General features: G+C 34.5%; 1 protein-coding gene across 1 annotated transcript in view; it reads left to right on the top strand.

The window, feature by feature from the left end:
• The window catches only part of LOC120526593 (dynein heavy chain 5, axonemal-like), a 259,504-nt gene that overhangs the window by 142,873 nt on the left and 90,595 nt on the right, over window positions 1-26,036 (top strand). The window contains exons 43-54 of the mRNA XM_039749755.1: window positions 5,903-6,011; window positions 6,495-6,622; window positions 6,830-6,898; window positions 9,260-9,480; window positions 9,959-10,155; window positions 14,410-14,558; window positions 15,522-15,719; window positions 19,026-19,227; window positions 20,059-20,321; window positions 20,878-20,964; window positions 21,596-21,703; window positions 24,929-25,015. Of these exons, the coding sequence (XP_039605689.1) occupies window positions 5,903-6,011; window positions 6,495-6,622; window positions 6,830-6,898; window positions 9,260-9,480; window positions 9,959-10,155; window positions 14,410-14,558; window positions 15,522-15,719; window positions 19,026-19,227; window positions 20,059-20,321; window positions 20,878-20,964; window positions 21,596-21,703; window positions 24,929-25,015 (1,818 nt within the window). The remainder of the gene's footprint in view (window positions 1-5,902; window positions 6,012-6,494; window positions 6,623-6,829; window positions 6,899-9,259; window positions 9,481-9,958; window positions 10,156-14,409; window positions 14,559-15,521; window positions 15,720-19,025; window positions 19,228-20,058; window positions 20,322-20,877; window positions 20,965-21,595; window positions 21,704-24,928; window positions 25,016-26,036) is intronic.

A 26,036-nucleotide genomic window follows, 5' to 3' on the forward strand; every position in this document is an offset into this window, starting at 1 on the left:
TATTAATGACACACTCAACACCAGAAAAGAGCATAAGCAAGGCAACTGCATCCAGTATAAACACAGTGGCAAGAGTGGGACATGCACACAGGTAGAGGGAGATAAAAGTAATAGCACACCATATATAGGAATCTTTCAGTAAGGCTGAATAAAGTGCCTTGAGTGCATGTGGCATTCTCTGTAGTAATATCATCTAATATATAATATCACTTTCTAATTACTGAAAAAATTATTCTTTCTGCTATGCAATCATGAGCAATGTACTGTACTAATGACTTAGGTCCTCAAGTTAATGATAAGTTACCAACAGAGTTGACTAACCAATCTGAATAGTGCCTGTCAATCCAAAAAAATCAACTATTATTTTATTTCCTTTTAAAAAATTATTAATTAATGGATTTAGCAGTCTAATTGGGAGAACACGAGCTAAGCAAAGCTTGTTTAGAAAGGCAGGCAGTGTAGCATTGTGTGCTTAATGACCCAATAATCATCAAGGGGCAATTACCAGTTTATGGCTGGGAAATAAAGCTCTAGAACTGTACAAGCACTGAAACAAATATTAGGAACTGCCCAAGTCGTATCATACTATAAACAGCAGCCAGGATGTTGAGATATTGATACTGAAATCAGTTTAAAATACAGTAGAAGAAAGTACAACAAATAAAAATTAATATGTTTAAAAATAATTATGCTCCACAACTAAGGAAGAAATATTAACTGAATTTAAGAAACTTACTTATGAGAAAAGAGATTCTCCACAAATGTAAGCATATCGCTAAGTATATCACCTTTAGTCTCACTGGTGTCCTGTGAATAAGAGATAAAATAATCAGAATTCTTTATACAAGACCAAAACATGTTAAACACTATTCAGTTATCAAATACTGATAGAAGTTCCACACTAATTAACCATGGGATAACAAACAAAAAGAGATTCCACCTTGACACTTCACATCTGATACTTTAAGGACATTGGAGTCATTTTTTTTCTGCACAGAAGGCTTCATTGCAACTTAAGTGGAGTTGACTGTTGCCATTTAGGACATTGGAAATAAAAACCAGTAGAGGACATTGTCAACCTGTGAAAGTGTGAAGCAGTTTCAGCAGATGTGTTTTGGTTCTCCACTTTTTCTTTGATTATGTCAGTTGGTGGAATCTAAATTAAGTATAAATTATCAATCACACCTGTAAGCTGTTGAAGAGACATTGATTTTCTGTTGTTTTCCGGAGCACTTAATGCTTGCAAAGTAAATGTGTCATAGTAAGCCCTTTCTTCAATGTAACATTGTAAAAACCAAAAGGAACCTAAATGATGGACAAGGAATGCTTTCAGATATTTTACAGAAGTGCTAAAGTTTCCGGTGTACTATTAATTGGAATTTAAAAAATCAATGCACTTTGTAATATTTGTAGTATTACATCAATTGGAATGCCTTTTGTTAGGCCTGAAGTAGAAAAATGCATTGATATTTTCATTCTAACAGATGGCATATGTTAAACGTTTGCACTGCTTCACAGATTCCTTGACCTATACAAGACACAAAAATGAATGAAAAAAACTGTCATTGATACAGTATATTGTGACAAAACATATTACATTATAACAATGTTTTCCCATACCTGTAAAAAACTTCTGCCCATTAGAGCTACACAAAAATACTACCACACCCATTTCTAGAAAACATTGCAGTTATTTTTAGGATAGTCTGATATTAGAAAAAATTTAAATCTGAGACAACACTAGTAAAACTTTCCCTTTTCTATGGAACATTGTGCCCTTTAGCTTTGTTATTTATAGAACAACACAACATGACCAACATGATTTTTACCTATATAATAAAATTAGAAATGATTACTTAAAGCAATACCAGATTTAGGTGATTATGTGACTGAAATATTTATTGGGAATTTTAAAATATTTAAGCATGTTGAAAAAGAATTTTTTTATTTTTCTGTTCAATACTTCTTTTAACAATTGATTGTATTAAAAAATTCATTCTTTCTTTTTTCAATACTTTTTACTTTGTGACAAACAAAAAGGTCATATTCAATTTTTGTTTAGGAAGAATACTAAGTGAGCAAATGGTCCATTTGTGAGGAGAGCCATACTTAAGCTGGAGTAACAAAATTGTTTTGTGGCACTGGGAGTAAGAGGTGGCAGAAACAATACAATACAATACAATACAGTTTATTTTTGTATAGCCCAAAATCACACAGGAAGTGCTGCAATGGGCTTTAACAGGCCCTGCCTTTTGACAGCCCCCAGCCTTGACTCTCTGAGAAGACAAGGAAAAACTCCCAATAAAAACCTTGTAGGGAAAAATGGAAGAAACCTCGGGAAAGGCAGTTCAAAGAGAGACCCCTTTCCAGGTAGGTTGGGCGTGCAGTGGGTGTCAAAAGTAGGGGGTCAATACAATACAATATACAGAACAGAACAATTCCTTAAGACAGCATAATAATAAAAATTTTAGAATTACGGTTTAACAGTAGATGATATGACATAATTAGGTTTGGATATTTTTAGAGTCCTGGAGACCTCATCCATCTAGCTGCCTCCCCATTTGGCCATGCCACGGCTGAAACGTTGCTCCGATGAAAGGACCCTCTTTCCCATGATTCCTGTGATCCTCCATCAGGGATGACTTTACCATAGGCAGGCAAACAACTTGGCAGGTGGGCCGTGGCACCAATGGCCACATTTGGGTACCGAGAAAAGAAACAGAATAGGTGAGGGTTAGTATTCAAATATAATTATCATGTTACTTATGTTATAGTGCTAATGACTAACAACAGAGATGCAGTATGTACAGTTAATCAGCAGCTCTAGTCAGGATATGCTAAACTGAAGTAGTGAGTCTTCAGCCGGGATTTAAAGGCTGAGACCGAGGGCATCTCTTATGGAAGCAGGAAGACCATTCCACAGTTTAGGGGCCCTGTAACTAAAAGCTCGACCTCCCACTGTTATTTTATTAATCCTTGGAATCCTAAGCAGACCGGCATCTTGAGATCTTAATGTGCTCAGGTTTGTAAGTCATGATAAGTTCAGACAAGTAAGCGGACCTTGGCCATTTAATGCTTTATATGTTAAAAGGAGGATTTTGAAATCTGCCCTAAACTTAACTGGGAGCCAGTGTAAAGATTTAAGAACTGGGGTTATGTGTTCATATTTTCTTGTTCTTGTAATAATTCTTGCAGCGCATTTTGGATTAACTGGAGGCTGTATAGAGAACAGTTTGAACAGCCAGTGAACACCGCATTGCAGTAGTCAATCCTACTAGAGATAAATGCATGAATTAATTTCTCACAATCCTGTTTATTTAGAAAGCGCCTTAATTTCCTAATATTTTTAAGATGGAAAAACATGTTTTGGACGACTTTGTAATATGCTTTAAATGACATGCTAGAGTCAAAGATAACTCCTAGATTGCGGGCTGATTCAGTAAAATTAATTGGGATTCCAACTGAGTTAAATGACGACAAAATATTGCTGTGATCAGCGTCATTCCCTCCAACAATTAACATCTCTGTTTTATCTGTATTTAAAGACAAGTAGTTCTCATTCATCCATTCCTTTAATTCACTAACACAACTAATTAAAGACAACATCGGAGAAACTTCATTTGATTTAAATGAAAGGTATAACTGGGTGTCATCTGCATACAGTGAAAATTAACATTATGTTTCCTAATGAGAGATCCCAGTGGAAGCATGTAAAGTGAAAACAGTAAAGGTCCCAGTACTGAGCCCTGCGGACACCATATTGAACTTCTGTGTATAATGATGGAGTACTGTCTGCACATTTCTGTACATACTGGAATCGATTTGATAAATAAGAACTGAACCAAGCGAGCACGGGGCCTGTAAGCCCAACATCGTTTTCTAGCCTGTGCAGTAAAATAGAATGGTCAATGGTGTCAAATGCTGCACTTAAGTCCAACAACATAATTACAGTGGAATTTCCTTCATCAGAGGATATCAGAATGTCATTTACAACCCGTGTTAGTGCCGTTTCTGTACTATGACCAGTCGAAAGCCAGACTGGAATTTCTCAAATAAATTGTAATGCGTAAGGTGTGACTGAAGCTGACTGGCGACTACTTTCTAGTATTTTAGAGAGAAATGGTAAATTTGAAATAGGCCTATAGTTATTTAGTATGTGTGGGTCTAGGTCTGACTTTTTAAGTAAAGGTTTAATGACTGACACTTTTAGTGCATCAGGTACGTGCCATGCAGTAATGAACTATTGATAATGGTTAGAATAGGCTGCAAGAACATCCATTGCACTTTTACTAGTTTTGTTGGCACTGGATCTAGGGAACAAGTAGTGGGCTTCATTTTAGTAATTAAAGTTAAGACTTCCTGGTGAGTTACAGGATTAAAATTATTAAAGTGCTGAATGCAATGTGCGACAGGGTCTGCTAAGCTAGTATTTGGTTTGTACTGTGATGCTGAGATCTGGGATCTTATATTTTTAATTTTCTCATTGAAGAAGTTCATAAAGTCTGTACTGCTAATATCTGTTGGTATTTTGCACTGTAGATCTGAATTCCCGTTTGTTAATTTAGCCACTGCTCTAAAAAGTACCCTAGGATTTTTATTATTGCTATCTATTAATGTAGAATAGTATTCTGAGCGAGCTTTAAAGAGGGCCTTTTTATATTTATTTACACTCTCTGTCCATGCAATTTGAAAGACATGTAGCTTTGTTGTTCTCCATCTGTGCTCCAGTTTTCGACACTCTAATTTAAGAGCTCGAGTATTTTCATTAAACCAGGGAGAGTTTCTATGTGCTTTGATCACTTTTGTTTTTAGGGGAGCCACTGTGTTCAGAGCATCTCTCAAGGTCACATTATAATGTGATATTAGCTGATCTAAATTGTTTTCCACGTTTACATTTGATGTTAACTGATCTAAATGGTTTTACACAATTAAACCTTGTGGGTATCCGCCTATGGTGCTGCTCAGAGAGTGGATGAGTGTGTGTGCTGCTCAATATTCATTACTCATTAGATTGAATTATATGTTATGACTGAGGTGAATTCTACATTCTCTGATAACATTTCAAAGCTATTACTGAACTATTCAGATAATTATTATTACTCTTCTGCGAATTTCTCTTTAGTGAAAAGTTACTTTTAGTTCTGTAGATCTTGCTCTTAGTTTCAGAGTAAAATTTTGCAAGGAATTAATAAGCTCAGAAACACTAAATGCTAAATAATATTTTAAAAATGCATTTTTATCATAAGTGTCATGTTTGATTTTTATTTATGTCACGCATGTAATGTACATTTTCCCACACTTCTAGGCAAAGCTGTGTAGAACAGCTAGTAATGTAAAAATAAAAATGCCTGTATTTTGTCCCATGTGTTTTTGAGTCTAGGAGTTGTGTAAACTGTAGTATCTAAAAGTGAAATGTAGTTAATGTAAGTTTAAACAGGAAAACATATAAAATACATTCTGTAGCTAAGAAACCTTTTATGCATACATTCTGAGGACTACATAGAGGTTAATCAGTATAATTATCAAAAGTGAAGGGCATAGAACAAATGCGATAGTCTAGTTTCTTTCTTATAAAAACTCTTAATTTAGAGCCTGCATGTTCTTTTTTTTTTAGTGTTTTTACTAATCCTGAAACAACTCTTCATAAGTATGTTTTATTGTTAAATGCATTCCAGTTTTAATAACTGGTAAATCTAATCAATTAAATTAATATGAATTATTGAACAGTATTGTAGTCAAATATTTGAGTGTGCTATAACATCCTTCGTAAAAGTATTACTGTGCTGCATATCTTGCTGCCTTTGATTTATGCTCCAATATTATTCCTCGGAAAATTTTGTGTACTTATTTATCTAAAGCTAAATTTATATTACTTAATTTTTTTCACTTGCTCTGTATTCAGTTTGCAGTTTATCTTCGTGATGTTCTGGAAAGTTTAAACACACGAAAGGTCAGAGATGTGACAGATTTTGAATGGAGAAGATCACTGAGGTTTTACTGGGATGATAATGGTGAGGAGTCACTTGTTAGTTTCTATAATGTTTGCTTTTCATACTTTAATTTATTCATTTCTAAATCCACTTTATCCAAGTTGAGGGTTATGGCTAGCCAAGACCTAAGCACCAAGCCAGTATACATATGTTGCCCTATATTTTTATGTTGAGTTAGTCCCTTGCCCATGAGGTTACGCTAGTTATCAATTTGCCTAACATTTGAGATGTTGGAGAGTGACCCAGAGTACACAAAGAAAAATGTCATGCAACCTCCTTTAAGTCAATGATGGAGCAAGGATTCATCCTCATTCTCTTGGAGCTGTGAGCCAGAACCAGTAAAAGTTTTTAAGAGCGTAAAAAATTCCTTATTATTTGCATGAAGAATCAAATGTGCAGAATGAAAATTCTACATATACGTTTGTTTAAATTAGACAATCATGAACTTCTCTATGTTAACATTTTTGATTTTTCAGTTTTTAATTCTTCTGTTTTATGCTACAGATGGAAACAATGCCCACAGATTATGCATTCATGATGCTCAGTATGAGAGTGGCTTTGAATTTTATGGCGCGTCAGTCAATATTACGCTGAGTCCTGTTACAGAAAAGGCATTCTTTGCTTTGTCACATGTATGTATGTAGTTAAAACTGTGCAATTACTAATACTGCTATATATTTAAAATTATTGAAATACAGTAAAGTGTTCAAGTTAATGTCAGTTAATGCATACTGTATTGTCTCTTATCGAATGTTAAGTAATCTTTCTAATATTCTGCAAATCTTGTAGCAGCTGTATTTATTTTTTTGGTAATTCTGTTTTCTGCCCTTTTTGTATAGATTCTGAAAAGTGGAAATGGTGTAATTGTTCAAGGTGATCACAGTTCTGGGAAAACTGAGACTGTTAAGGTAAGGAAAAATAGCATGCCAAGTCATCGGCCCTAAACTGGTGGCAAAAAGAATGTATCTATACTAAAAAAAGTTGATAATTTCAGGTCAATGCTTGTGTTATTATTATTACAATCTGAGTGGGTTGCCCGAGCATACATCTTGTAATAATATATTGTGTATAACTGGGAAGTTTGAAGAGTTCAATAATTTTTTTACACATCTGTATTGGGGAGCTATGTATAAAATGTCAATTCAACTTTTAGTTTATGCACTGTAATACTTATTATATCTGATACATACTAGTAGGATGAATAAAGGAAACAAAGTTTGTGTAATAAATGCATGGTTTTTAAACATCTATAAGATCATCACAGATTTAAAAGACATTCCTGAGGAAAGGACAGGTTATGTTTTACATGTAATTTTCCAGCTTTCACAGAAGTACTGTGGCTGTTATCCTTTCCTAATTAATGATTAGTACTTAACTGTCAGCATTTTAACATTTATTAACCAATATTGTAAACCAGACCTAACATCAAATAGACATTTCTTAAAGTAACACAAAGCAGAAAATGAATGCTGATTCTGTCTTTAATTAAAGAATTTATAAACGAGGAGTACTTTCTTATCCTTATATATAATTTGATACTATCCATATGTATGGTGTTTGCAGCAATACCTCGAGCAGCCACAAGAGCAGGGAAGGCCGCGGGAAGGATGCGTAGGAAACGAAGTCACACGCGGAACGTAGACTTGCTAATGCGACCACACGTACACAATGAGCACAACAAACGGATGAGCAGCGTACGGTTACAAATGCTACTAACGCTGAAAGAAATCGTGTAAATCGGACACAAAGGACTGATTACCTCTTACTTGTTGCAGTTCCATATACTGCTTGAAAGAATAAAATTTATGGGAAATGAAAGGCTAATTATTACTAGTTGCCATTGCACGTTAGGCAGGCTCCTTCACTAGCTGTCTTTAAATCTTATTTAAAAACACACTTTTACTCTCTGGCTTTTAACCCATTATGATATGTTGGCTATTTGTATACTTTTTATTATGAATCTCTTCGGCTCTTATGTGTTTCTGTTTCATTTACCCTTTGGTTATTGTGTGTCTGATATGTTGGGTTTTTATTGTACAGCACTTTGGTCAGCCTTGATGTTGTTTTTAAAGTGCTACATACATACAATACAATACAATACAATACAATACAATACAATACTAGTTTATGAATTTTAGTACAAAAATGGCTTCTCCGAATGATAGCAGACCTCCTCTTATGCAATAATCATTTCCTAATTATTAGGGATTTGCTAATCTTTTGGCGAAGTTCCTCCTGGTGTTTAACTGTTCTTCATACACACCACCAACCGCTATCACAGAAGCACTACATGGATCTGCACTGGTAAGCCATGCATTGTACTTTGTTGAATACTGGCTATTTTGAATTTGGTCGTAAATTATTCGAATGACTGTGTGCAAAACAGGTGTTATACCATATGGATATTTTGTTTCAGCAGTGAAAAGCAAGGCTAGCACTTCTCTGTAATAGCTTCTAGACACCATGTTTGAGTGCCAGCCTTGTAAAACACAATGTGGAGAGTACAGATTCTCCCTATATCTATATGGATTTTTGTCCAGATAATCATTTTCATCCTACATCCAAAAGTTTTGCAATCAAGGTTCATGACTTGCAGTAGACTGATGTCTTGTCCAAGCATTTTTCCCATATAGTGTTCAGTTCTCTAATCCTGAACTAATCTTACCTGGACTTAGCAGGTCAAAAATGTAGGGATTTATCAACAAATTTAAAATATTTATCTCATATTATTAATTCATAGTACACGTATATCTTTATATTTATTATTGTTATTAGTGTCCCATTTCTTTGTTGTATACTGTTCCCATGTACTGTACACTATTCAGGAGTTCAGAATGTACACAAGGCCTGTGTTTTTTCTTTATCAAGTAAATTGGTAAATATCAAATTAATTTATTTATAAATTACATGTTTAACTAATGTTAAAATTGACGGCCAAAATTTTTTTTGTAAAGTGGTCATACAAGTACACACTAATACTTCTCTCCAAAATTATATTCACACTTCTAGGATGGCTGTTGGATTTGTTTTGATGACTTTCACATGTTGACAAAGATGAGTGTTTCAGCTTTAATGCTTAATTCACATATTTTGTATAATACCTGCAAAGCTAAACTGAACACCTGCATTTTAGGCGATGGAAAAGAGGTCAGCTGTTCTTTTAAGTTACTCTTATTTTTAAATGAAATATCTTGAAATACAATTTGACATTAAAATTTCTAAAACTGGATCATCCTCTTCTGCTGACTGTCAATTAATATTGTTGCCAGATTGTGTTGAACCAAAACTTCAGTTTATTCTTGACTGCACAAAGCAAGACAGAATATAAGAGCCTGCCCAGCGATATCCTGGCTTTATTCCGGACAGTCTCCTTAACATTGCCAGGTTACAGCTTGATCTTCAAAGCACATCTCACAGCCTTGGGATTTAAGAGCCCAAAGATGCTATCCCATCGGTTACAGCTTGTAACTGATCTCATCAAAGATCAACTGTGAGTCTCACTTCATATTTTTTTTTGCTTAACAAAATATATATTGTTATGCTGTTTCATAATTAAATAAAAGTAAAATATTAAGCAATTTTAAAATGTAAAAGTATTTATTGTACTTATTAAATATAATTTTCTATATGTAATTACTATTTTAGTTGTTATATGCAAATGGTTTGTTTAGTAAGTTCTTGGCTTTGGATCAGATATCATATGATTTAAACGTACTTTTCTAAGTGATATTTGCCAGATTACTACTACAAAATGTCATTTTAGTACATGATATAAAGAATGTGTACACTGTGGCAATTGCTCATGTATACTGAAGTTTTTTACAATGCAACAAACATACTCATTAGCAAATATAGCAAATTTCATTCTTTAATACCTAGTTATTGGATCCATCTCAGAAACTTTTCTTGCTGTTGTAAATGTATGTATTTTCTGTATTTTTATTCTTTTTTTCAAATGCTTCATTAAGGCCAGAGAAGATACATCATTATTTTAGTTTAGCATCTTTAAAGATGGTCCTTTACCGTGCTGCACAAAAGAAAGACATTGATCAAGAAGAAAGAACTGAAGGAAGACAAGATAAAGTAGAAATTAAGCCTGAAACGGGGAGGACTTCTCAGTGTAGCAGCATCACTTCTGCCCAAGCTTTAGTGGCTTCTGCAATCAGTAAGATTTTCTTTCTTTTTTAAATCAAATTGTATGTACAGTACATAAAAATATGTATGAATTGTATTTCCCGTTTTAGGTGAGCCTTTCCTATTAAATTATGTTGCTACTTTCTTTAAAAGTCTCACTGTTCTTTTCTTTATTATATGCTGTAGCACTTGAGGCTTTGTTAGTCAGATGATCTTGGTTTTATCTTCAATGACTCTAACGTAGGTCAATAATATGGTCACTCATTAAGTTTTGATCCTGATTTGGTTCTGATTTGTGATGCCTTCTGTGGTAAGTCTATATCATCTCCCTTCATTCCCTTTGTTGCCTCAATTTCCCTGAACCACAATCAAAAAATCAATATTTAGATTAAGGAAATAATAATTATAAAAAATACCTGTGTTTAAATATATGCAATCTCTGATGCCAAGAATATGTTGTAGAAAACACCATGTATCTAATTATCCATGTACTGAACTCACTTAAACCAGTTAGGACCCAAAGAAGCAACCTTGATAAATACGTACATCATTTTATCACTAGGATAATTTTCACTTAAAAATTAGTTTAACATACAGTATATTTAAATAGCATGTGGAAAGAACACTGGAATAAACAGAAAATGTGCAAATCCCACACATACACCAATCAGGCTGGATTTCAAAACAGTATTCTGGAGTTCTGAGATAGAAATTTCTGTCAAATCATAAAATAAATGACATATAAGCAGTGTACCTCTGCAAGAATAGTATATTGTATGTTTAAATCAACTGACCATAGTACACTACTAATTATTAAATTGCTCTGTTGTAGTGTATTGTGCAAGAGTTGGTGTTGGTCTGTGATGGCAACAACATTTATTTATATAGCCTACTGTCATACAAAACATGTGGGTAAAAATTCTTTATGAGAACATTAAAGAAAAAATTACAATTGCAAATAAAATATTTTTAAAATATATAGACTAATAAATGTAACAGATAATAGAAGAGATTAGTAACAATTGTAGTCTTTAAAGTTATATGAAATTGCAGTAAATATTATAATCTGTTAGATCGAATGCAAAAACAAGAATTTAAAAAAAGCCCAGTTATAAAGTGGGTTTTGCTGTTTGGTGTTGTACTGTATTAGCTTGGCACATCTTTTTAAGAATTCCAAATTTTTGTGCATAACAGCAAAAGTCTGCCTTTTTTGCACTGCTTTTGGCTGAAGAAGCAAACCAGTGTTTGAAGATCAAATACAGTATTTCGATTTTGAATGTACGGAGATAGAAACTCCCAAATATAAACAGGAGCAAGATTATTTAGAGTTTATATGCAATTAAGAGTATTCTAAACTCTATTGTAAAAGACATAGGTAACCAATATAATGATGCTAAGACCAGTGAGATGTGCTTAGATTTTCTTTTACTGATGGAAGATTCTGCTGCATTTTGAACTAACCATAACAGATTTATGCATTTCCTAGGTAATTCTCTAAGGAACTGCATTACAGGAATCAAATTACTTAAAAACAAATGTTTGAAATAATTTTACAGCATCTTCAGAAGCAAGGTCTAACTTTTTTAATGTTTCTTAAATGAAGAAACACAGTCTTAGTAATATGTTTAATCAGTGATTTGAAGTTCAGATGAGTCCATAATAATGCCAAAATTCTTTGCTTCTGGCATAATTTGTAAAGCTGGTTGATTAAGTTTATGTCTAAGAGCCTTGCTTTTTGATTTAAGACATCAACTAGAATTTCAGTTTTTTCTTGTTTAGCTTGAGGAAATTACTACTCATCCATTCTGTAATGCTAGTAAGACATTGAATCAGAGGGCATAGAGCCTCAGAATCATCAGGTAGATAAGTAGTGTAACCTGTTTGTCATCAGTATAGCTGTAGTAGTCCACCTGCAGAGGTGGATTAAGGTGGTCATGGGCGACTAGGCTACTCTTTGTGTGGGCCCCCTGTTGCAGAGGATATAGACAGCCCCACTTACTCATAATGCGTTACCAGAAAAAAAATATTTAATGCCACGTGTAATAGTATGCTGGAAATATTACATAGCCGAAATGCATCCATTCGGGATGCAGTAGCATAAACAAACATCCGCAGAAGTACCTTGATAACCTTTACTATATATAGCAACTCCACAGATAAAAGGCATTAACAGTGGATCTGTAAGTTAATAACCGATTTTAGCTTTCTAAACCAACAGGTGCAATAACAGCAGTAGTTTACAGGCCACACTAAAACAAGACCCATAAAAATACAATACAGTAACACAAAGTAATAACACAACAGCATCACACTCATACGGCAAATATACATTTCCTACCTTTAGAAGATTGTTTTCTTGAAAGAGAAGTCCTTGATGAGGTTGGTAAAATCCAGTTTGCCCAAAATATTACTTTCAGTGGACATCAGAGACAGGTGATTCAGTCTGTTTTGGCCCATTGTGGATCTCAGTCTGTTTTTAACTAGTCCCAGTTTTGAAAATGAATGCTCCCCACTAGCATTCGTTACAGGCAAAGTCATAAATATCCAGAGTGCTATATCAGCATTTGGAAAAACTGACTTTAATTTTCTTCCTCGTATAAGTTGCAGCAGTGACCTTGCTGAGATGTCCCTGTTTTCTTCAATAAATTCTCTGAATTGTCCAATTTCGTCCACAAAATCTTCCTCCAGATCACCCACATATTTCTTCTGAAGATTAGCCGCTCCAGTTCGAAGTTTTCTACAGAGATGGAGAGAATATTGTTCAAAAATCCAAATGTGTGCTTAGTGTCTTTGTAGGAGTGATACCTCCGATCCAGTTTGGCAACAACTTAGTCTAGGACGGCGATAAAAACTGTTGTTTTGAATTTGTCTCGGCCTGATCGCTTACAGTCAGATTCAGTGGATTCATCTGCTTGTTTTTTTCCTTTTTCTGTGCCTCTGTGTGTCCACTTTGTAGTGTTGGAACACAGTTGGTGACATGTTCTTTGCACCACTCTCAAAGTTGTCCAAATCATCTCGCAGGCTAGCTACATAATTCCTAAATGAGCTAATGAGATCAACAGCGTTACATAAATCCAAATCAACTGCCTGCAGAGCAGTGCTACTCTTGTAAAAGCATTGCAGTATGCAGTGCCACATGTTACACAAAAAGGAAATCTGTAGTTTTTCCATTTTCGTGTAGCGTGTCCTGGCTTCATCCCGAGCAGCAAGGTTTTGGTTCGGGTCATTGGCTAACTTTTGAAGTGACTCTTGAATTCTGGCATAGTTCTAATGCAGTGCTTTTATTGCTAGTGCGTGTGCCAATCATCTAGTATCTGAAAAGCCTTTCAAAGTCTCTATCCTCTGGATCAGCATTTTGTTGCTGACTGGATGAAGAATTGACAGCCTTGAAATATCCAGTCAATTTAGGTATTTTCTTTAGCAGTTCTTGGTTACACTGTTCTTTCAGTCATTGTACTTTTCGTTTTTGTGCTCCACTATCATATTTTCTTTCAGACATTTTGCAGATATGCTGTCCAGTTACCCAGATTAACACAGTGGTGAGGTATGAACTCAGAACAAAATTAACTTTAACTGGGTCATATCTACCCAGTCAGCTGTTTAAATTTAAAATGTTCCTTATTGGCCAATGAGCATCAGGGAGGCAGTTTTCTTTTAGTAAATTAACAAAATAATTAAAAATAGTTTGGCCAATCCCAGTCCTTTGCACATGTGGGGCCCCTAGGCTACAGCCTGGGCATTAATCGGCGCCTGTCCACCTGGTGGTAAATAATCTAGCCTAATGGGAGAATGCAGATTGAGAATAACAGCCATCCCAGAATTGGTATTTTTGGTACACAATATAAGGTATTATGGACCTATGACATACAATCACCAAAACTTACAAAAGCTTTCTGCCTGTTTATAAGATTGAAACCAGGTTAAAACACTACCCTAGAGGACCAACCCATTGACTAAGGTTATTAATGAAAATACTGTAGTCTGTAGTTTCAAATGCTGTGCCCAAATTTAATGGAATAAGAACAAATATGTTGTTTGTGTAACCAATTAACCAACCATTAACCCACACATCATTAACTATTTTAACCAGTGCAAGTTCTGTAATGGCATCCAAGGCTCGTTGTGTCTTTCATTTATTTCTGCTGAATAAAGCCCAGGGGCTATTTAAAGTGTATAGAGGTCCTTAACCTATATACTGTAGTAACCTGGGCTACAAGATGTTTTGTTAATGAAAGTAGCTTCTTCTAGTAATTTAAACACCACATTTCTGTGTCTAACTATATAGGCCCATCTCTTAGTCTAAGGATGGTTCAGAGTCCAGATAAAAGAGGGAAGACAGCCAGCTCTAATGCCATGACCCCCGTGGCAAGACTAGAGCATGCTTTAATAGGAGAGACCCTTCATGAATGTCTAGCACCAAGGATGGAAGGAGATGTAAGTCATGCATATTTTCATATTTGTTTTTTAATATAATTTACATGTAATTATTCATTTGTTGTATATTCACCTAGTCAAGACATATGCATATCACTCCTGTTTTCAGTATAATGGCTTGCTGTTGCAGCATGTACCAAGATCATATACTAAATATATACCTATAGGATTTTGGTCTTGTCCACTGTTAGAGATGAATGTGTAGGGGGGAGCTCCGTTAGGAGTGGTGTAATTTTAACCTTTTTTATATATCATTTGGAGATATCCTGTATTTATTCATCCAGAGTGGATTTAATAATGCTACATGCAAGTACAAATAAGCATGAGTAGTAAACAAAGGGCTCAGAATGAAAAGGATAAGGCACAAAAGCCCCATCAAAGTCTAATCCAGCCTCAAGTTCATGGTACAGCTTCCCAGAGACTAACCGGGAACAGATGGGTGAAGGTACAGACCTGACATGGCAGCATCAGCTCCAGCCGAGAGCCTTAGTGGGAGCAAAACTGCAAGTGAGGCAGGCAAGGAGGATTCATCAACTCCAGGAGGATCATTGGAGCCGAGCATGGCCTTTTCATCTTCACTGTCTACTTCAGCTGATTCCTCCTGCGAGTCTGCCACATCATCTCCTGTTGAACTCAAACCTACGCCTACAGAGATCAGAGAAGATCGAAAACGTACTCTCCGAGTTGAAGGTAATGATTGCTGCGTGCAGAGGGAACATAATTGATATAAGGTGAGATGCAAAGAAGAACAATAGTGAAATAAAGAAGGAAATAAAGAACAAAATAAAGGTCCTAAACAAGAAAAACGAAAAACTCCATCAGGATATAAAGGACCTGGAGCAACATTTAATTACTAAATTTACTAGAACTTTTACAGAAATGCTATGAAAAACTGATGAAAAAATAAAAGAAAATACAAGTAAAGTTATAGAGTAAAATTAATAATTAATACTTGCTGCTTAGCTTGAAAATGTTAAACAAATGATCATGAACCGTATTGAAATAGATGAACAATCGGCTTCTGCCATGGATGAAAAAGTAATGGCTGCAAAATCAGCGTGCAAAGTGCTTGTGGACAAACTGGCAGCACTGGAAGATAGATATAGAAGGAACAACATCAGAATTGAAAGTCTTCATGAAAAACAGGAAAATCCAAATCCAGTGATATTTATAGCTGAATTATTCTCTAAAATAACTGGAGAGGACTTTAAATCAGACGTCAAGATCTCTGCAGTGCAGCCTACCATAAACATAGATTGAATGCCTCCAAACCAAAAAGCCTAATTGTCTATTTCGAGAAACTACACGCCAAACAAAATTTCATGTCCCAACAGAAAGAAGAGATTTTTTTTTTAAATACCTGCATTTGTATTTTCCTACATTTCTTACCTGCAACAGCTGCTAAACACACAGATTCTACAGCATTAAACACCGCCTACATAGAGCTGAAATCAGATACAGCTTGTTATACCCTGCCAAACTGAAAGGGGTTATTGAAGATCAATTTTACATTTTAGTTTTCTGGATGAAGCAGATAAAGAGCTGAGAAAACTGATCCCGACTTGTGAAACAAACAATCATGAGTCACACAGTGTTTTGGCAAGGTAAAGAAGATTCTACATGAAGCTTGCATTTTGGACCGTTTATAAAATTTGCTGTAACTATATATATATATATATATATATATATATATATATATTACTTTATTTTATATTTTACTTCTTTTTCGGCCATCTGTTTCTCTCTTTTTTAATTAAGCTGCAATCATTATAAGAGAGCAATGCTATTTCTATTTTTTTTTGCAATCTCCATTGAACCATTGGCTATATACTTTCAAAATGCATCAGAGATAAAGGGGGTTCTCCGAGAACAGAAATATCACTATATGCAGATGATATGGCACTGTATAGATTTAACCCACAACATTCTGTGTTAGCAGTCCTAAAAGCATTAGTAGATTTTCAAAAAATCTGGACTTAAAATCAATTTGAATAAAAGCGTGCTTTCTCCAGTGAATTCCCAAGCACATAATATTGGACAGGACACATTCCCATTTATCTTAGCAGATTAGTTTAAATATCTAGGGGTAAATATTACAAGTAAATATAAAGTTCTTTTTCAACAATATTTTGCTGTCTGGTCACTAATTAAGAAGATGGTACAAATGAAAACCTTCAGCCACTGCAGCACTCTAGGGCTGGAGTTCGCCATCCCTGTCTTAGAAAGAACAAAAAAACAGCAGTTTTCGAAATGTGTGCTGTGGCAGAATGAGAGCAGCAACAAACCATGGAATTAAATAAAGGGTTTAATTAATAGCAAGAACTGGCATTTCATTTAGAAAGTGATTGGAGTGAAATTGGTTGGAGTTTGAAGCCCCAGTTTAGCTGGTCATCTGTTAGCTTGTTTCACATCTCATTTCTGCTTGGCTGTCATTTAATGAAGAAAGGAATCAATTCAGAGGGCTGAACTCTTCTAACAGGGCTATTAAAGTGATGGGGAAAAAGTTAATTACCAGTGAAAACTGGTCACTGATTCGAAAAAGGGTTAGAATAAAAAACCTGTAGCCGCTGCGGCACTCCAGGCCTGGAGTTCGCCACCCCTGGACTAGATGGTCTACTCTCCACCTTACATTAGCAAGGAAAATCAACATTGTTAAGATGACCATCCTTTCCAAGCTGCTTTTCCTATTTCAAAGCATTGCCATATACATTAACAAATATTTTTTTAAGAAATTAGACTCAATCATAACTTCATTTATTTTGAATTCAAAAAACATCCACGCATCCAAAGGGCAACTCTGCAACAACCTAACAAGGGGGCATGACACTACCCAACTTTCAATTTTATTACCGGGCAGTAATAAACTGTTGCTCCTGTGTTGTCCCTCTAATATACTCATTTCAAATCATGTCTACTGTCATTACTCCAAGTGAAAATCACAGTATCTTCAACTGCGCCACTTCAGCTCTGCCTCCTGTCTTTTCATCAGTGCCACCATCTCCAAACCATACAACAGAGCTAGTCTCACTTCTGTTTTATAGACCTTCACTTTCACTCTTGCAGTTACTCTTCTATCACAACTCACTTCTGTCACTCTACTCCACCCTGTCCATTCTACCTGCATGCTCTTCTTCACCTTTCTGCCGCACTATCTGTTGCTTTGGATTGACATTAGTTTACAGTCTCTAATCTCTTTCACATTGCATGTCTTACAAAGGTCATAGTCCACCTGTGTACAGCTTCCTCCACTCCTATATGTCACCCTGTGTTACTCCTTCTTCTTAAAATATGTATTCACCACCTCCATTTCCATTCTTTTTGCAAAGTCAACCATCATCTGCCCTTCAACACTTCTCTCCTTAATGCCATACTTGCCAATCACTTCCTCATCAACATTGTTCCCTTTGCACATTGGGAATGCTCAGACAGATAAGTACTCTTCAAAATATTTGTTTTGGTAAAGAGATTCTTGGTAGTTTAAGGTCAATTGAGTGCCATGTCTTCCCAGAAGGCCATCTGTAAGCATGTCACCTACAATACACAGCCTTGAACATTCTGCATTTATGTCTACCTATGTGAGTTCTTCATGGGCATTTTCTGTGCGGACATAATGCTCACTCTGAATTAAACTACTAACAACTACTGCATCAGGGTCAACATTTTGAAGAGTACTTCTCTGTCTCAGCATTTCCAATATATTGTCAATTTGTCTCAGAATAGCATCATAAGTTAAATAACCTCTTTCTATTAAAACTAACCATCCCATCTTTTAACTACCTCTCTGTGTTGCCAGTTTGAATGCAAGTAAAGCTAACGATCTGTGAAAGCCTACCACTTATAATCAGGGAGAAAAGTAATCGACAGCAAAGAATTAACTAATAGGAACAGGTTCAGCCAGGTTGTCATTGTGTTTATTGACAAGTGATGAAAACATAATGAAAAGAGGCATTCTGAAATACAGTAAATAGAGCAGGCATTAAAAGAGTCATTTGGGAATGTGCCCTTCAGTAAAGTCCCATTTTTATATAATAACAGTTTTTAAAAATCATGGCTATTTCAAATATAAAGAGGCAGTAATTAAATGTAATGTACATTATCGAAATAAAATAAAATGATGTATTTGTTTTTCAGAATAATTTGATATTTTTACAGGTATTTACATACAGGGATGTATTTTTTTCACAATATTTCAAATAATTTACAAAGTATATACAGGTATATGTCACTGTACTTTTGCTTGTGATTATTTATTTAATAATTACACTTTTCTTTATTTCATTTTGGCACTAATGATATTTCATAAAGCAAAGCATACAACAGAAAATTATGTTAAATCAAAATTAATAAAATTGAAAAACAAGTCTGGGAATTAATTTCAAATGTGTAACTATGATATTTAAACTTGAATTCTCTGTAAATTTAGTACAGAAAGAGGACAGCTTGTATGAATTCTTTTCTTTTTCGCAGGATCTTTTGGTGTTTAGCCAGATTGTAAGAGATGTCTTTGGTGATATTGTGGACCTGTCTAATCAAGATTCCTACTTTCAATCATCACCAAATGGCCTTGAAAAAGCTATTTTAAAAGCAGCAAAGAACAATAATCTAATCCCTCATACTCCATGGGTTAATAAAGTGAAACAACTTTTTACCCTGAGTCAGGTCAATCAAGGTATGGTAAAAATAATGTGCCTGGGCAGGACCATTTTTAAAAAGCTGCTTAATACATCTTTAAAAACATTTGATAAAAATCAATGTAGAAATCTACAGCTCACTAAGAATATTTATCTGCTTTACACCTGCAAATCTGTTCTAAAATAATGGCTTAAAACACAGATGAACAGATCAATGAATGGTTGCATACATGTCCAAAGAAACAAGTATATGGATTTATGGATTGAAGCTATGGGGTTCTTTCCCAACCCAATTACAGTATGCATAATATTAGAACTTTTTCCAGGTGTTTATGAGATTTTTTTTCTATGTACTCTAGTTTACTCCCAATTCCCAAAGATTCATCCATTTTAATCAGATTCTTTAAACTGAACTAAATTTAAGTAAGTTTTAGTGTGTAGTGCTGTCAAGATAAACCCTGGTTCCTGGCAACACTATGCTAAGGAAAACAGGAAATGTATTGAAAAATAGTGAATCAACTTCTTTTAAAGTACTTAATTACTCATATGTGCCAGGAAATTAAATGTGCTTTAAGCTTCTGTTCAGACATAAACTGCTATAATTCCAGTCTATCCAAAAAATTAAAGTAAAAAAAAAATCTGTTCGTGTTTGAGTCAACTATAATTAAGAATTTGATGTTGTTAAGGAGCAGCTTCTTGAATGTGTTGCAGTTTCCATTTTCCCTTTTTAAACTAAAACTGGGCCATGTTAATGTATAATCATGTGTTCGTAATAAGATAAAACAGATACTGAGTTAATTCTTTGTTTGAAATACTGTGTAAAGTGTAATTGATAGTCAGTGTACTAAGTGGTCACCTTCTCTTTGCAGGTATTATTGTGGCTGGTCCACCAGGCGCTGGGAAGAGCTCTTGCATCACTACTCTGATACATGCTCTTAGTTTAATTTCCTCTGGTAACCAGCCTCAGCTATCCAGTGTTCCTGTAGCTGATAAAATGGAGCCATATGTTCATAAACTGATTAAATTCAGCCCTCTAGCTGTTGATGATTTTACTTTGCTCTTTGGCTCCCAACCACCTTCACAAAACTGGATAGATGGTATCATAACATACACTTGGAGAAAAGCTTTTAGGGTGTGCTTTTGTTTCTATTCTATAAAATATGTGTCTAGGAATTATATTAAGTAATAAGTAAGATTCTCATACTTTCACAGTTACCGGTACTTGTCATTTTGTTAGGCTGGCCGATAAGGCTACAGAAGTGTTTAGTTTATTTCAGTGATTGATAGTGATAGTTTGCTTTTCTAGGCTAAGAATGAAATGATTGCAAATGTGTAACAGGTTCTTGCAAGTATTCACAGGAGGTAGCCAGTTTTTGAGCAACATTTACCTTCAAATTTTTGTTTTTGTCATATGCTATGAACGTGTTAGTTTCCTATATTTAGGCCTACAGAGGCCCATAATCAAAATGTATTCAATATTTCTAAATTTATATGTAATGTAAGAACAGAGTATTAATACTTGCATTCTGTTTTTCCACATCTTTTGTTGACCCACATCTATTGTTGTTAACAGCAAATTTTCAACATGATATGATAGTATTTCTCCAATTTAGAGCTCTAGTCATAGTCTAAGGCAACTTTAAAATTGTAAGAAGTAACTGTTTGACTTGTGTTGTGTATTTTAAAAGACATGTAGCAATACTTGGATTTGCTTTGATGGACCACTGAACTCTAGCTGGATGGACAACTTCAGTAGTGTACTAGGAAGTGAAAAGGTAATTCAGAGTTAAAAACAAACATAATAGTGAAAATGTAAAGGTTGTATTGAAGCAAAGCAGGGAATTTCATTCCAGTGCTTGTGTTTCTGTCAAATATAAACATTTCAGTTAATATTGTTGGAAACATATTACCTCCCAATTTATCAATCCATCCACTTTCTATTAGAAAGTTAATATTTTTATATACTATTATTATTCCTTGTGTTGTGTATACTTAATGCAATTTGTCTATTATTGTTAATCCATTTATACAAAATTCTACTTTTGAATCAAGTTTACATACAGTATTTGAGGCCACAATGGAGCTTCATCTTTTTCTATTTAACAAAATCTAATTAAAATACAGTATTATGAAAAATGAACTTTAGTGCTAAAAGGGACAACATGTAAAAATATAAACACCATATTTTTCACTTTATTTTTTATTTTTTTGTTATTTTCATCTTTTGGAAATAGTACCAGCAGCATTAGAATTGAACCAGAAATATTACTGTACATTCATAACTGTATGTTCTTGGTTAAGTCACCACAGTCTCGGTGTTTGCTGCTTCTTGTTCAGGCTAGAATGATACGTAATCTATATTAGAGCTCTTGTGTAACTCAAACTTCTCTCTTTTGGATTATTTAGTTTATGCAGCTAAGCAGTGGAGAACATATCCACTTAAACAGCAACATGCATCTTCTTTTTGAAACATGTGACCTTGAACTTGCTACACCTTCATCCATTTCACAAACAGTAAGTAAATCTATAGAGGAGTACAGGCAACCCATAAATGTGATAAAAACACTATGATCCTGTATGATTTGGATTAATTATAGAGAAAAAAACAGTTTAGAATGGAATGTTTTCCAAATAGTAGCCCCCTTAGCACTCGTCAAAAGTCACTGATCCTAGACATATAACAAAGTATTTCAGTATTTTGAAAAAAAAAAACAAAAAAACTGGTATCACTAGAGGGCATTTATGATGTAAAACTTCACCAAGGACATTGATGATTTTATCACACTGTTTATAAGGCACATAATTATTGTGTTGTATCCAGCGTTTATTAGGAACTAGCAAAATACCCGCGCTTCGCAGCGGAGAAGTAGTGTGTTAAAGAAGTTATGAAAATGAAAAGCAAACATTTTAAAAATAACGTAAGATGATTGTTAATGTAATTGTTTTGTCATTGATATTGAGTGTTGTTGTCATATCTATCTATTTATATATATATATATATTTATATATATCTGTATATATATATATATATATCTGTATATATATATATATATATATATATAGCAAAATACCTGCGATTGGCAGCGAGAAGTAAAAGAAAAGGAAACATTTTAATAATAACGTAACATGATTGACAATGTAATTGTTTTGTCATTGTCATGAGTGTTGCTGGCATATATATATAAATATATATATATATACATCTATACACATATATATACACAGTTATATATATATACATATACACACATACATATATATACATACTGTATATACACATATACATATCTACATATATACTGTATATATACATTTATATATACAAATCTACATATATATATCCACATATATATATATATATTAGGGTGGGACTCGATTAAAAAATTAATCCAATTAATTAGAGGCTGTGTAAGAATTAATCTTGATTAATCGTATGTAATCCTGACACGTAAATTTGCCCCAAATCGCAAATGGTTTTTTTTTTTTATTTAAAAGTGTTTTAGTGGGCGACAGAATCAAATAATAGACATGTACATGAATATTGTAAACTGAAGCTGTTTTAATTTCTGAAAAAAAGCCTTTAAACTGCATTTGAATTCAAAACAGAAACAAAAATATCATCCCTGGTTAAAATTGGGCAGACTTAAAAATAAAGTGGTAGTTTAAGTACTTTAAGTAGATTTTCAGAATAGTATTGTCTTTAAATAATAATAACCAAAATTTCAACATAAAGTGCAGTTTTCTTCTTAAAAAAATAAGTCAGAAACATAAAAGGTAATTTGACCAACTTAATCTTTAAACTCTGAGTAACCTTAGCCAAAATTATTTTGTACATTAGGCTAAAACAGTGTGATCATTGAACATTTTGTAATTAGATGTAATTAGAATTACTAACTGTCACGGAAGTCCAATGATCCCCAGTAAGAGCCACAAAGTCTGCTTTCTGTAATGCATCTAATTTTGCTTGCTTTTCATTGTGCACAAAACCATGCTTTTATCAAGGCTTCGGGAAGTCGAAATGATCAGTCGTAGGAACGCTTTATTCCGACTCTAACATTTTTGTAGCTGTGATGTGTGCATCAGTGTAATGGATGTACCAGGAAATGATGCATTGACAAAAGTTCCCGTTTGCTTGGAATTGAAAGTGTGATTAAATGCGTTATTTTTAACGCGTTATGGAGTACATGCATCGAAGCTTCTCAGCTGTGCTTGTGCTAATAAAGGGAAACATTTTAAAAATAACGTAACATGATTCTGCGTTAACCGAATATTTTTCATACGTCCCAAACCAAGGAGATGCGAAGGTAAAATGAATCAGTAGCGCGTACATACTCAGTGCATCCCTCTCGGAATCGAACCTCGAATGTCGGCATTAGAGGCTTAAGACTCTACAATTGAGCCACAGCATGTGGCTTGTCTATCTGAGTATGTACTGTAGATAGGGGTATATATATACATTTAAATATATACCCGCGTATCATGTAGAGAAGTAGAAGTTATGAAATAGAAAAGGGAACATTTTAAAAATAACGTAACATGATTGTCAATATACAGTAATTGTTTTGTGAGTGTTATTGAATGTTGCTGTCATCAAGGATTTGATTATCATTATTTCTTTCAATCAGGGTCGTATTTGTACGATGTGTTGTGTTCAAGTTACATTCCGTGTTTGTCAATCGTTGTAAAGATGACAGGTTTCATTCATCGATTCGTTTCTTACTGCATCAATAAACAGCTCGTCTTCTTCTTTATCTGAGACCTGACACACTGCATGCACGGGTTTTTTACACTGTCTTCCTTTAGCGGGACATTGACTTTTTCCACCGTGTGCTTTGTTTCCACAGTAGCTGCATTTATGAATATGCTTATCAGGCGCTTCATATTTTTGCTGCCTTTTCAATTGTGTAATTCGGTTTTGTTCAGCTCTTTGGAACTGTTGCTTTTTATCTGTGCACTGCGTCAGTTCACGTGAGCCACTCGGTGTACATGCATCGAAGTTTCCCAGCTGTGCTGGTGCCATCTCGTGCTATGTCCATGGCTGTATTTAATGTTACCTTAGTCCTGGCACTTAAAACTTTCTCTCAGTTTCGCTGAGTTTGTGTCAAACACCACCCTGACCATCTCATCTTCCTCTCCATAAGCACAGTCCTTCACCCGTGAATATTTACCCGTGGCAGTTTGCTATTGGATTGCCGCTGACGGACGGCCTTATATGGGCAGGCACTAAATTACACGCCAGCGGCAGCCTGTCTATGAACTTAATTTAAAGTGTAGGTTTACATCGTGCTTTGTTTCCGAAGTAGCAGAACTCGCTTCTTATTGTTTCGCTGCCTTCTCAATTATATAATGCATGTTTTCTTGAGCGCTTTTTTGAGGTCTTCCTGGTTTTCTATGTACTGCGTGATTACGTGGGAGGCGTGATGATGTCACACGAAACTCCGCCCCCACGGCGTTGAAGCTCATCTCCATTACAGTAAATGGAGAAAAACTGCTTCCAGTTATGACCATTACGCGTAGAATTTCGATATAAAACCTGCCCAACTTTTGTAAGGAAGCTGTAAGGAATCAACCTGCCAAATTTCAGCCTTCCACCCACACGGGAAGTTGGAGAATTAGTGATGAGTCAGTGAGTGAGTGAGTGAGTGAGTCAGTGAGTGAGTGAGTGAGTGAGGGCTTTGCCTTTTATTAGTATAGATACTAAAATCCTCAGTTTTAATCATTTTTTTTATCTTTTTTTAGGGCATATTATACATTGACAGTGATATTACTGGATGGCGGCCTTTAGCCAGTGCTTGGCTAATGAAACGAAATGAGCAAGAAAACAGTGTATGTATAAACCAGCAATGTTTGCATTTGTTTTAAAAATGGAAGATATTATTTGACTTCTTATCGCTTGATGATTAAAATCATAAAAATAATCAAATTTTTAAATCAAAAATTTGTCCTAATTAAAAGCAGTAATATTTTTTAATGTAAATAAAAAGTCACTACTGTGTCAACATTTCTTGCCCTAGCATCCCAGTGTAGAACTTACATCTCACCCTAAAATGACAGGGCAAAATCTTGCCTTGCCCTAGTAAACAATATATTCAGATTTCCTGCCAAATCTCCCCCTACTTTGTAAAGGAACTTCTTCTTTAATTACTCTACAAGAGGAGCCCTTGAGTAAGGAAAATGTACTAGAGAAGAAGTGCAGAAACATTAAATCTGACTCTTTCATACATGGAGTATATTGTCAGTGTGATAACTTGTGCAAAGGGATATTTTATCCAATATAAAATAAAATCATGCTGTTGATAACATTAATGAGTGTTACACATTATACTTTGAAAGCTTCATAATAAATTCACTTTAAGAAAAGTGTAAATATAATAATATTTGGGGGATAACTGTTAACTTCACTTTGTGCTCTTCTGACATTTTAGTGGCTTATTTGAGCCTTGTTTTCTTGTACAGTTTAATTAACCTATATTTTTTCTATTTGTAAATGCATTTCACAGTTGAATTAACTACTTTATTTGCAATGATAAAAGTAAACACTGAGAAAAGCAAAAAGAATGACAGTTTTTTTTTTTTCATTTTTAATTACATATGGTGGCATAGTGGACAGCAGAGTCTTCCTTTAAACAGGAACAATATATATTGATAGTCTAGTTCATAAATCCATTCACTATTTATTTACCTGCTTAGTCTATTACATATACAAGCAAGGAGCCATTTTATAACACCTGGAACAGCCAAAGTAACAACCTTAGACCAGGTCCCATTTAAATTAGAATACATACTTATATAAAAAACAGTACTCATACCAGACCAATTAAGATACATAGATTAATGTAATTTGTAT

The sequence above is a fragment of the Polypterus senegalus genome, chromosome 3, assembly GCF_016835505.1.
Source record: "Polypterus senegalus isolate Bchr_013 chromosome 3, ASM1683550v1, whole genome shotgun sequence".
Taxonomy (NCBI): Eukaryota; Metazoa; Chordata; class Cladistia; order Polypteriformes; family Polypteridae; genus Polypterus; species Polypterus senegalus.